The sequence below is a fragment of the Oncorhynchus mykiss genome, chromosome 31, assembly GCF_013265735.2.
Source record: "Oncorhynchus mykiss isolate Arlee chromosome 31, USDA_OmykA_1.1, whole genome shotgun sequence".
Lineage (NCBI taxonomy): Eukaryota > Metazoa > Chordata > Actinopteri > Salmoniformes > Salmonidae > Oncorhynchus > Oncorhynchus mykiss.
In genome coordinates this window covers 27,909,176-27,922,961 of record NC_050571.1, presented here as the reverse complement: position 1 = coordinate 27,922,961, position 13,786 = coordinate 27,909,176, and the positions used below count along the sequence as shown (strand labels likewise).

General features: G+C 46.3%; 1 protein-coding gene across 2 annotated transcripts in view; it reads left to right on the top strand.

Moving 5' to 3' along the window:
* The window catches only part of LOC118946021, a 35,765-nt gene extending 29,694 nt beyond the window's left edge, over positions 1 to 6,071 (top strand). The window contains exons 15-17 of one of the 2 annotated variants that reach the window (XM_036969996.1): positions 223 to 370; positions 624 to 1,727; positions 1,956 to 6,071. In XM_036969996.1, coding sequence (XP_036825891.1) covers positions 223 to 370; positions 624 to 1,727; positions 1,956 to 4,486 — 3,783 coding nt within the window. In that variant the 3' untranslated portion in view covers positions 4,487 to 6,071. Of the gene's footprint in view, positions 1 to 222; positions 428 to 623; positions 1,728 to 1,955 lie in introns of both variants that reach the window. The other variant, XM_036969995.1, reaches the window with a different exon arrangement.
* The last annotated feature ends 7,715 nt before the right edge of the window (positions 6,072 to 13,786 follow it).

Below are 13,786 nucleotides of genomic sequence, written 5' to 3'. Positions count from 1 at the left end.
CTCTCTCTCTGTCTCCCTTCACTCTCTGTCTCTGTATCTCTCTCTCTCGCTCGCTCTCTCTCTGTCTCTCTCTCTCTCTCTCATCCCCTCTCTCTCTCTCTCTCTGTCTCCTTTCACTCTCTCTCTCGCTCGCTCTCTCTCACCCCCCCCCTCTCTCTCATCCCCCCCTCTCTCTCTCACCCCCCCCCCCCTCTCTCTCTCTCACCCCCCCTCTCGCTCCAGCCTTTTGCCTTACTGATGGACTCTCTGGCAGCCAAAGACCTGGCGTGTCTACTGGGGGGCTACTGCAAGCTCCTGGTGGACCCCAGAGTGTGTGTGTTCCGTCTGGGACGCCCCAAGGTCCGGGTTCACAGGATACCTGCTGAGGAAGGTGTGTGTGAAGGGAAGTTCGCCGTTATAGAGGGAGTTTGCTATGAATCGCTGACAAGTGAGCATAAATGTTTAACTATAGTTTTTCATTTTTTGGCATTGATCATACCATTTTGAGGGTGTTGATATGTGGATATCAGCCTGTATGGATAGTAGATACTAATGTCTTAATTTGAGACTACTAATTTACATAGTAAACTATATTATGTAACTGAAAGAAAAAAAGAATGGTTTTTGTTTGTTGTCATTTCCAGGCTATGTGTCCCGCTGCTGTAGTGACTCCAATGACTCTTCAGATGAGGACTACCCTGCCGAGCCTCCGCCAACGCACACCCGCAAACGCCACGCACCCGCCAGCAAAGACAGGGAGGGGTGGAGGAGAGAAAAAGAGGAGCAGAGAGGAGCAGAGGGAAAGAAAGAAAGAGCTGAAAAAGAAGACAAAGATAAACATGAGGTGAAGATCATTGTGACGTCAGAGAAGGACATGGAAGTTGAGGAGGAGGACGGAAGAGAAGATGGAGGAAGAGAGATACATCTAGGAGGTAATGCCAATGAAGGAAGAGTGGAACAGGACATGGTACTGGACACTAACTGGTACCACACAGACCCGCGGGTCAACAGTAGCTTCTCCAGCCTGTCCAGTGGCTCTTTGAGTGCTGCCTTGGAGGAAAGCGGTGTCGCAGCCAGGGGAGAGGACCCAGCCAAGGCCTCCTCTCGTGTGGACGCCCTGCGTGAGGACAGCCCCTCTCGCCGGTCCAAACAGCCGACTCGGGGGATCGCCACACTGGATGTCCACCATCCATTCCTCCTGGAGGTCACAGTTCCCTCTCCACAGCGCCAGAGAGAGGGCGCCGCCGGCAGCACGGCCTCCGCACCCGTACGCCCCACCAACCTGAGTTACCGTAGCAACGATAGCTCGTGTCTTTGCTTCGCCGAGCTTTCCCAAGGCAGCTACCTCCCCAGCCCCCCTGAGGCCACCAGCGACGAGGAGGAGACTGAGGAAGTTGAGGATGACGATGATGAGGAGGAACTGAGACGGCTCTCTAAGATACCCAGTCAGATAGACCTGCGCCTCATCGACAAGATCTGCGCCCGGTCTAACAAAACTGCTTCCAACAACAAGTTAGACATCCCCAGAATCATCCCCAACCTCACCTCCTGTGAAAAGAGGACTGTTTGTAGCTCCGCCCACAAAGGGGAGGAGCGTCTATCAATTCACTCTGGAGATTCCGAGCCTTTCCTAACGCCGTCCCCTAATCCTCCTCCTCCTATTGCTAGGGAAAGTGCTTCGGAGTCAGATGATGAGTTCTTCGATGCCCAGGAGCGGTTCACTCCTCCAGTTCCTTCTGATGGTACAGGTGGGTTGTTGACATGACTTCTTCACTGACAGACTAACTGTTTAAATGTGTTAAAGTTTGATTTCTGTCACCCTATTAACACTCTCTCTCTCTCTCTCTCTCTCTCTCTCTCTCTCTCTCTCTCTCTCTCTCTCTCTCTCTCTCTCTCTCTCTCTCTCTCTCTCTCTCTCTCTCTCTCTCTCTCTCTCTCTCTCTCTCTCTCTCTCTCTCTCTCTCTCTCTCTCACAGAAAACAGTTTGGATGCGGCTGACAATAAGAGGCACAGTAAACGCTGGACTGGCACAGGGAACGGACTGCCAGTGGTACCAGAGATGGAGCCTCCCTCACCCCTCAAAAGTAAGCACTCCTCCCCTGACCACAAGAAACAGCAGGAGACCCAACGAGACCCAAAGCCCCATTCAAACCAGGCTTCCACTCAGAGGGTTGATGCCAAGACCAAGCCTCCACCATTGGCCCCCAAGCCCCAGCTACCCATAAAACCTGAACTGGCCCCCAAGCCCCAGATGGGCCCCCAGAGGTCTCCCCAGCGCGGCGGTCCATACTCCCATTGTAACGGAGATGCTGGTGGGGGCCATGCGGGCCTGCTGGAGGTAGACACCATGGAACCAGACAGCATGGAGTTTAAATCAGTCACCTCGGGAGCGGGGGGGCATCCACTCGCCTCCCCCCTCATCACGGCGGTACGGAGGAGCCAGCAACCCCCTGCCGGTCCACAGGGTGTGGAGAACGGGCCTAAGATAGAGAACAGTTCTAAGAACGGGACTCATCACGTGCTTCCTAAGGACCCTGTTCTGGTCACTGCTGACAACAGGAGAGCTGATGTTGAAAGTAAAACAAACAGGGTTACCCTGCTGAAGGGAGAGGTCAGAACGGGGGTTGGGGTGGACCTCCCGAAAAAGCTACCAAGCTTGTCCCTCATTCCACATTCTGCTTCAGGAGATGAGATCAGGTTGAGCCTGGCCACCCCTCCTCCACTCTCTCCCAAACCCTCCCCTCCTTCTCTCCATCCCCTATCAGTCCTCCCCATCCCGGTCTCACCAAATGAGAAAGAGGGGACGTGTCCGCCGAGCGGCCTCCACCCCTGGGTTAGTTGCAACGGGAGCAATCAGACCGGGAGGAGGGTCTCTCTGAGTCACGAGAACCTGTCGCCCAAAAATACAGACGCCCCCCTCAGCCTGACCACCTCCCTCACCACCTCCTCTAAAGGGACAGCGGGAGACCCAGAGAGCACAGGAAGGTCAGGGTCAGACCTGAGGGTCAGTTCTTCCAGCCTGGGGGGCCGTCTGCCTACCTCAGCCCTGAGAGGGAGGATCCAGGCCCTGCCATGGTACATGACCCGCTCCCAGGAGATCCTGGGCACCCTGGACCACTCTTCCACCAGCTCCATCAACGGGGATGTCACGTCCGGCTATGGCTCCGGTTTGTCAATCAGCGGAGCCTCTGAGGTCAGCAAGGTCACTGCCCAGGCAACAGTTGGTGAGACTGCAGGGGGAAAAGGGAAGAAGGAAGTGGTGGAGGATGGAGCTGAGGTTGTCATAGCAACCATCAAAGAGTACCAGGAAGTGACTCCACGTGCGAAGGAGGCCAACGGGAATAGCGGGTCGCACCCCAACCTGACCCTGAGAGAAAACGGTGCACACGTCTCAGAACCCTACGGATTCCTGGGGTCCTGCAAGTCGGAGCAGCCTCAGTCCAGACCCCACTCAGAGGTGGGGTTAGGGGGCGGTTCAGGCCCGCCCCTAGAGGGGGACTCTCTGGAGCACACCCCTCCCCCGGCCCACCGTGAGGCGTGCGGCTGCCGCACCGTCTACGCCAACTGCTTCAGCGGTGACGTGGAGGACGGCTGTGGCTTCGACGAGGAGCTCACCATCTACGAGTTCTCCAAACGCACGCGCCCCAAACCAGCCCATTCTACACCCCTGGCCTCCCCCACCTCCCCCATCCCCTCCCCCAACATCCTGTCCCTGCTGAGAGACACCCCTCGCCCCCTCTCCACTCTCTCCACCACCTCCTCAGAGCTCAGCCCACTCCTGTCCCGCCCTGTCTCCCCCACGCCCCCCATCGGCTCCCTGCGTTCCCTCACCAACAAGCACTATGGGGGGCTGAAAGGGGGCTTCGTTTCCCTGAGACAGGACATCAATCAGCTCCTACTGGTCCTGGCTGGGCCACCACCATCATCAGAACCCTCCAAAACAGATCAGGATGAGGGTGGAGAAGGGGGACCCAACCCAACCCAAGGGGAGGGTGCAACCGCGTGCTGTAGAGGTGCAAGTCCTCCGCCCATGACGGAGCCTGAGAGGAATTTACTCCAGGCGGAGGCACGGCGGTTGGCAACAGGGTGCCAACGTGCCACGCGTGTGGGCTGGGCTCCAGAGGAGGCGCTTCGTTCCTTATCCAATAGTTTCAGTGCCCTGGTGCAGCTCTCCGCAGCCTGCCTGAGAACACACCCCTGTCCTGGATGTGACGTCTGCCGCAACGGGGGTCAGATCCAGAGCACTGATGATGATGGGGGCCAGGAGGAGGCTCTGGACAAGCTGAAGGAGATCGTAGGGCTGTACAGGGAGTTTGTTGGGGCTGTGGAGACTGCTGGAGCCGGGTCTGGGTCCAGCAGTGGGTCTGGGGATGGACAGGGAGAGGGCGAGGGGGTGAGGCTACTGGCCAAACGGTGCACGGTGCTCATCTCTTCCGTCTTTTCGCTAACACAGCTGTTCAGGACGCACTCGCCGGACACACCAGGTCACACGCCTCTCAACTTTTGACCTCTGAACTTTTAAAACTCCTTCTCGCTACCAGGACTAAGGTGATACAGTACAGTACATACACACCTGTACAGTAAGTGCCATGCACACGCACACACACACACACACATACACATACACACACACACACACACACGCACACACACGCACACACACATCCTTAAATGATGAAAATAACCTCTTCCACTGACTGCCATTACTGCTAGGTCTCCTGATGGACTCATCTGGACTATGCATTTGTACATAGGTATTTTATAACTAACTATCTATCTTCTTATTGTATACTGTATGTATGAATTATGTATGTACGTATTTATGTATGTATTCATTTCTATGACTGTTTGCGCCATGGTCCTTGCTGGTGTAAGACCTTATTGATGTTGTAGTTTCTTCTACCTCCCTCCACCTTCTGTTCCTCCTCTGGGCTGGTGTCTGCTTTAGCTGCTTCAATGATTCTTCCTCCTCTGGGCTGGTGTCTGCTTTAGCTGCTTCAATGATTCTTCCTCCTCTGGGCTGGTGTCTGCTTTAGCTGCTTCAATGATTCTTCGGATCCAGTTAAAGGTGCAATCTGTAACTTAGATGTTTCTATTGGGAACTCTAGGAAAAAGTACAACGAGCATGTTATGCCAAATAGTAAAACACAAACTTTTACATTCGCGAAGACCCACCCCTTCCGTTTACAATCAAATGAAAGGGGAGCACTATTAGCCGTAAAATAAAAAAACAGATTGCACCTTTAAGAAGAGAAATGAACCATGTTAAAGCTATCTATTTCTGTTCCATTCCTGGCTCCTGACTGACTACTTGTGTGCGAATGCTTGAATGGAGAAAACACTCAATAACCCAAACGCTTATATGCAGTAATTATACAGTATATCAACTTTGAATCCAAAGGATACATATATTTTTCTGGGGTGCATTGCGTGGATGGGGGAATAGTGGAAAGGATATTCATTTGGTATTTTGTAAAAAGGTTTTGACACGGCACAAGAAAGGCTGACTGTTAAAACATAGCATCGATCCAAAGGCATTTAACACTGAGCCACAATTTTTACTATTTTACTACTTGCCCATGTTTAGCTCTGCAGACGGGCGGACTGACTGATTCGGTTTGTACCAGACCTGTAGATAGATATACATCTATGTTTGTGTTAGTTTGAGTCTATCTGTCCTTCCTTGGTTTATGGCTATGCAAACATAACCACTACTTCCCTGTTCTCCCACATATCATTCTCTGTTACATTTGTGTTAACATTAAAGACAAGAATACCTGCGTATGTTTTATAGTCTTTGTTCCTGGAAATACAGAGAGGGCTTCCATGTATTATACTGGAGTGTCTGGACTATGATTACGGGTATGTTCAGAATTGCAATGTTCTGCAACGTTGCACGTAATCGGATGCAACATATCTCAGCAGTGGCTTCTAACCTGATGTGTTGTGGGTAAAATGCAGAGCTGTTCTGTGACTTGGAAACTGTTCACAACTTACTTGATCCTGGACAGAGCCCCGGTCAAGATTCTGTAAACATGTTCAATCTGAACTTTGACTAAATAAATGGGTGTTTTGCCTTTCGTTTGATGAGACACACAGCTATTTGATTGACGCTATCATTCTCCTCCTTTTTGTTCAAGCTAAACACAGATTTTCCTGTAGCATCAGATTCAAACAAGTTCCAATAATAAGTATTTAAGATGATCGACACTACAGTTGAAGTCGGAAGTTTACATACACTTAGGTTGGAGTCATTAAAACTCGTTTTTCAACCACTCCACACATTTCTTGTTAACCAACTATAGTTTTGGCAAGTCGGTTAGGACATCTACTTTGTCCATCACACAAGTCATTTTTCCAACAATTGTTTACAGACAGATTATTTAACTTATAATTCACTGTATCACAATTCCAGTGGGTCAGAAGTTTACATACACTAAATTGACTGTGCCTTTAAACAGCTTGGAAAATTCCAGAAAAGTATGTAATGGCTTTAGAAGATTCTGATAGGCTAAAGGACATAATTTGAGTCAATTGGAGGTGTACCTGTGGATGTATTTCAAGGCCTACATTCAAACTCTGTGACTCTGCTTGACATCATGGAAAAATCAAAAGAAATCAGCCATGACCTCAGAAAAAAATTGTAGACCTCCACAAGTCTGGATCATCCTTGGGAGCAATTTCCAAATGCCTGAAGGTACCACGTTCATCTGTACAAACAATAGTACGCAAGTATAAACACCATGGGACCACGCAGCTGTCATACCTCTCAGGAAGGAGATGCGTTCTGTCTCCTAGAGATTAACGTACTTTGGTGCGAAAAGTGCAAATCAATCCCAGAACAACAGCAAAGGACCTTGTGAAGATGCTGGAGGAAACAGGTATAACAGTATCTATATCCACAGTAAAGCGAGTTCTATATCAACATAACCTGAAAGGCCGCTCAGCAAGGAAGAAGCCACTGCTCCAAACCTGTCATAAAAAAGCCAGACTACGGTTTGCAACTGCACATGGGGAGGCTTGCAAGCCGAAGAACACCATCCCAACCGTGGGATGCACGGGGGTGACAGCATCATGTTGTGGGTGTGCTTTGCTGCAGGAGGGACTGGTGCACTTCACAAAATAGATGGCGTCATGAGGAAGGAAATTATGTGGATATATTGAAGCAACATCAAGAAATCAGCCCGGAAGTTAAAGCTTGGTCACAAATGGGCCTTCCAAATGGACAATGACCCCAAGCATACTTGCCGTTTTTCCTATTTTGTTGCTTTACAACCTGTAATTTAAATTTATTTTTATTTGGATTTTGTGTAATCGACATACACAAAATAGTCCAAATTGGTGAAGTGAAATGAAAAAAATTACTTGTTTAAAAAAAACCTGGAAAAGTGGTGCATGTATATGCTATAAATCCCCTAATTAAGATCTGGTGCAACCAATTACCTTCGGAAGTCACATAATTAGTTTAATAAAGTTCCCCTGTGTGCAATCTAAGTGTCATATGATCTCAGTATATATACACCTGTTCTGAAAGGCCCCAGAGTCTGCAACACCACTAGGCAAGGGACACCACCAAGCAAGTGGCACCACGAAGACCAAGGAGCCAAAATGGTCAGGGACAAAGTTGTGGAGAAGTAGAGATCAGGGTTGGGTTATAAAAAAATATCTGAAACTTTGAACATCCCATGGATAGTGGTTAGAGTGGTTGGAGCGTTGGACTAGTAACCGAAAGGTTGCAAGATCAAATCCCCAAGCCGACAAGGTAAAAATCTGTCGTTCTGCCCCTGAACAAGGCAGTTAACCCACTGTTCCTAGGCCATCATTGAAAATAAGAATTTGTTCATAACTGACTTGCCTAGTTAAATAAAGGTCAAATTAAAAAATAATAATAAAATGGAAAGAATATGGCACCACAACAAACCTGCCAAGAGAGGGCCTCCCATCAAAACCCACAGACCAGGCATTAATCAGATAGGCAACAAAGAGACCAAGGATAACCCTGAAGGAGCTGCAAAGCTCCACAGCGGAGATTGGAGTACCACTTTAAGCCGTACACTCCACAGAGCTGGGCTTTACGGTAGAGTGGCCAGATAAAATCCATTGCTTAAAGAAAAAAATAAGCAAACACGTATTGGTGTTCACCAAAAGGCACATGGGAGACTACCCAAACATATGGAAGAAGGTACTCTGGTCAGATGAGACTAAAATTGAGCTTTTTGGCCATCAAGGAAAACGCTATGTCTGGCGCAAACCCAAAACCTCTCATCACCCCGAGAACAACATCCCCACAGTAAAGCATGGTGGTGGCATCATCATGCTGTGGGGATGTTTTTCATCAGCAGGGACTGGGAAACTGGTCAGAATTGAAGAAATGATGGATGGTGCTAAATACAGGGAAATTCTTGAGGGAAATCTGTTTCAGTCTTCCAGAGATTTGAGACTGGGACAAAGGTTCACCTTCCAGCAGGACAATGACCCTAAGCATACTGCTAAAGCAACACTCGAGTGGTTTAAGGGGAAACATTTAAATGTCTTGGAATGGCCTAGTCAAAGCCCAGACCTCAATCCAATTGAGAATCTGTGGTATGACTTAAAGATTGCTGTACACCAGCAGAAACCATCCAACTTGAAGGAGCTGGAGCAGTTTTGCCTTGAAGAATGGGCAAAAATCACAGTGGCTAGATGTGCCAAGCTTACAGAGACATACCCCAAGAGACTTGCAGCTGTAATTGCTGCAAAATTTAGCTCTACAAAGTATTGATTTTGGGGGGGGGGGGGGGGGGGTGAATATTTTTCACGCTTCAAGTTTTCAGTTTTTTTGTCTTATTTCTTGTTCGTTTCAAAATAAAAAATATTTTGTATCTTCAAAGTGGTAGGCATGTTGTGTAAACCAAATAACACAAACCCCCCCCAAAATCTATTTTAATTCCAGGTTGTAAGGCAACAAAATAGGAAAAATGCCAAGGGGGTGAATACTTTCGCAAGCCACTGTAACTATCTCGATGGTTTGGCTCAGCTTGGTTTATCCAAAGTGCTGCCCACCAATTGGCTCACCGACATGACTTAGGAACAGAAATGTTGACCTGACATTGAACCCTGGGGTAAATATTTGTAGCAGTACTTGTGAACAGGGCTTGTCACAATACTGAGCTTTCTTCCATCATCCCTTTAACATGAGTCATCACTTACCAAGAATGACTGTGTAAGAAAAAACAATATAGTGGAAACTAAGCAAGCTAATGAAAATCCACCTCTGAATATGTGTAAAAGTCACACTGCACTTTCCTACTTAGTCCTGATTAGTGAACACCCATAGAAAGACAAAAGGCCTTTCAGTAGCAATCTACAGGGGGAGGCCCTAGCTGAACTGCCTGGGGCACGTCTGTGCCTTCTGCCCGGTCCATCTCTCTCTCCAGACCAAAGTCCCCATGTCACATTGCCCTTAATCTGATCGTTATCTTCCAACGTCTGACTTCTTAACCCAGCAGTCAGATCAAGGCCCTCACAAAGCCATACTAACCAACCCTGTGGCTTGGCTTGACAGTTGTCCTCATTTCTCAGTTGCAGGCTGTACCAGTAAGATTGTTTGGTTGGTGTTACCGTTTCGGGTGAAGGCTAATGTCTTGTGGACAGATTCTGCATGTAAATGGAAGTGACATACTGTCGTGAGAATTTTACTTCTGGGTAGTGGAGATTAGGGGAATGGCAAAATGTTTCTTGCCCTGAAATTGCCATAATACCATAACATGTAGACATACCCTTTATTGTGTTAATTAGAGTTATATGGACATACAATGAAAGTGTGTTTTGAGTAGTATGCATGGAAAAACTTCCTGTGTGATTTGTCAATAGGGATTAGCTGGTTGTTTCGGTATGAACAAGGTGAACAGTAACAGTGAGTAATGACTGAACTGAAAATGGAAGATCTGAAGTGTCAAGTTCACAATGGTAATGTTGACTCACTCACACCCAAATGATGACACACATACACAACGGTTTAAGAAGCATTTCTAGAAAACCTTTATATAAAACGTGGGTGTCTTCTTATAAAAAATGTTATTTTACTAAATTGTTAATTACACTACATGACCAAAAGTACAGTGCCTTGCGAAAGTATTCGGCCCCCTTGAACTTTGCGACCTTTTGCCACATTTCAGGCTTCAAACATAAAGATATAAAACTGTATTTTTTTGTGAAGAATCAACAACAAGTGGGACACAATCATGAAGTGGAACGACATTTATTGGATATTTCAAACTTTTTTAACAAATCAAAAACTGAAAAATTGGGCGTGCAAAATTATTCAGCCCCTTTACTTTCAGTGCAGCAAACTCTCTCCAGAAGTTCAGTGAGGATCTCTGAATGATCCAATGTTGACCTAAATGACTAATGATGATAAATACAATCCACCTGTGTGTAATCAAGTCTCCGTATAAATGCACCTGCACTGTGATAGTCTCAGAGGTCCGTTAAAAGCGCAGAGAGCATCATGAAGAACAAGGAACACACCAGGCAGGTCCGAGATACTGTTGTGAAGAAGTTTAAAGCCGGATTTGGATACAAAAAGATTTCCCAAGCTTTAAACATCCCAAGGAGCACTGTGCAAGCTAGATAATATTGAAATGGAAGGAGTATCAGACCACTGCAAATCTACCAAGACCTGGCCGTCCCTCTAAACTTTCAGCTCATACAAGGAGAAGACTGATCAGAGATGCAGCCAAGAGGCCCATGATCACTCTGGATGAACTGCAGAGATCTACAGCTGAGGTGGGAGACTCTGTCCATAGGACAACAATCAGTCGTATATTGCACAAATCTGGCCTTTATGGAAGAGTGGCAAGAAGAAAGCCATTTCTTAAAGATATTCATAAAAAGTGTCGTTTAAAGTTTGCTACAAGCCACCTGGGAGACACACCAAACATGTGGAAGAAGGTGCTCTGGTCAGATGAAAACCAAAATTGAACTTTTTGGCAACAATGCAAGACGTTATGTTTGGCGTAAAAGCAACACAGCTCATCACCCTGAACACACCATCCCCACTGTCAAACATGGTGGTGGCAGCATCATGGTTTGGGCCTGCTTTTCTTCAGCAGGGACAGGGAAGAGGGTTAAAATTGATGGGAAGATGGATGGAGCCAAATACAGGACCATTCTGGAAGAAAACCTGATGGAGTCTGCAAAAGACCTGAGACTGGGACGGAGATTTGTCTTCCAACAAGACAATGATCCAAAACATAAAGCAAAATCTACAATGGAATGGTTCAAAAATAAACATATCCAGGTGTTAGAATAGCCAAGTCAAAGTCCAGACCTGAATCCAATCGAGAATCTGTGGAAAGAACTGAAAACTGCTATTCACAAATGCTCTCCATCCAACCTCACTGAGCTCGAGCTGTTTTGCAAGGAGGAATGGGAAAAACTTTCAGTCTCTCGATGTGCAAAACTGATAGAGACATACCCCAAGCGACTTACAGCTAGCTGTAATCGCAGCAAAAGGTGGCGCTACAAAGTATTAACTTAAGGGGGCTGAATAATTTTGCACGCCCAATTTTTCAGTTTTTGATTTGTTAAAAAAGTTTGAAATATCCAATAAATGTCGTTCCACTTCATGATTGTGTCCCACTTGTTGTTGATTCTTCACAAAAAAATACAGTTTTATATCTTTATGTTTGAAGCCTGAAATGTGGCAAAAGGTCGCAAAGTTCAAGGGGGCCGAATACTTTCGCAAGGCACTGTATGTGGACACGTGCTCGTCGACCGTCTCATTCCAAAATCATGGGTATTAATATGGAGTTGCTCCCCTCCTTTTCTGCTACAACAGCCTCCACTCTTCTGGGAAGGCTTTCCACTAGATGTTGGAACATTGCTGAAGGGACTTGCTTCTATTCAGCCACAAGAGCATTAGTGAGGTCAGGCACTGGTGTTGGGCGATTAGGCATGGCTCGTAGTCGGCGTTCCAATTCATCCCAATGGTGTTTGATGAGGTTGAGGTCAGGGCTTTGTGCAGGCCAGTCAGGTTCTTCCACACCGATCTCGACAAACCATTTCTGTATGAACCTCACTTTGTGCACGGGGGCACTGCCAGATGGTAAAGTGTGATTCATCACTCCAGAGAACGCGTTTCCACTGCTCCAGAGTCCAACAGTGGCAAGCCTTACACCACTCCAGCTGACACTTGGCATTGCGCATGGTAATCTTAGGCATGTGTGCGGCTAATCAGCCATGGAAACCCATTTCATGAAGCTCCCGACGAACAGTTCTTGTGCTGACATTGCTTCCAGAGGCAGTTATTCCACATTTTGTTGTGTCATCTACACACAGCCATCTACACACAATTCCCCATAATGACAAATTAAAAACATGTTTTTTGGACATTTCTGCAAATTGATTGAAATTTACATAAGTATTCACACCCCTGAGTCAATACATGGGAGAATCACCTTTGGCAGTCATGTCAGCTGAGTCTTTCTGGGTAAATTTCTAAGGGCTTTGCACACCTGGATTGTACACTATTTGCATTATTATTTTCTAAATTCTTCAAGCTCTGTCAAATTGGTTATTAATCATTGCTAGATAACCATTTTAAAGTCATGCCATAGAATTTCTAGCAGATTTAAGTTAAAACTAACTCAGCCAACATTCACTGTTTTCTTGGTAAGCAAATCCAGTGTAGATTTGGCCTTGTATTTTAAGTTATTGTCCTGCTGAAAGGTGAATTAATCTCCCAGTGTCTGGTGGAAAGCAGACTGAACCAGCTTTTCCTCTGGGATTTTGCCTGTGCTTAGCGCCATTCTGTTTATTTCTATCCTGAAAATCCCAGTCCTGAACGATTGCAAGCATAACCATAACATGATGCAGCCACCACTATGCTTGAAAATATGGAGAATGGTACTCAGTAATAATGTGTTGTATTGGATTTGCCCCAAACATAACACTTTGTATTCAGGACAAAAGATCATTGCTTTGCCACATTTTTTAAAGTTTTACTTTAATGCCTTGCTGCAAACAGGATGGCTGTTTTGGAATATTTGTATTCTGTACAGGCTTCCTTCTTTTCACTCTGTCAATTATGTTCGTATTGTGGAGTAATTAAAATGTTGATCCATCCTCAGTTTTCTCCTATCACAGCCAATAAACTAACTGTTTTAAAGTCAACATTGGCCTAATGGTGAAATTGAGCAGTTTCCTTCCTCTCCAGCAATTTAGTTAGGAAAGACGCCTGTATCAATTAAACAGCCATCACTAGCACATTAGAGGCTGATGCCTATAGGCATAGACTAGAAATCACTGCCCACATTAAGGAATGGAACACTAGTCACTTGAATAATGTTTACATATCTGGCATTACTCATCTCATATGTATAAACGGTATTCTATACTATTCTATGGTATCTTAGTCACTTAATGTTTTCATATCTTGCATTTCCCATCTCATATGTAAACTCAACAAAAAAAAGAAACATCCTCACTGTCAACTGCATTTATTTTCAGAAAACTTAACGTGTAAATATTAGTATGAACATAAGATTCAACAACTGAGACATAAAATGAACGCGTTCCACAGACATGTGACTAACAGAAATTGAATAATGTGTCCCTGAACAAAGGGGGTGGGGGGGTCAAAATCAAAAGTAACTGTCAGTATCTGGTGTGGCCACCAGCTGTATTAAGTACTGCATTGCATCTCCTCCTCATGGACTGCACCAGATTTGCCCGTTCTTGCTGTGAGATGTTACCCCACTCTTCCACCTGCAAGTTCCCTGGACACAACAAAATTCAGAAAAAGTGAAGGGGTGTGAATACTTTC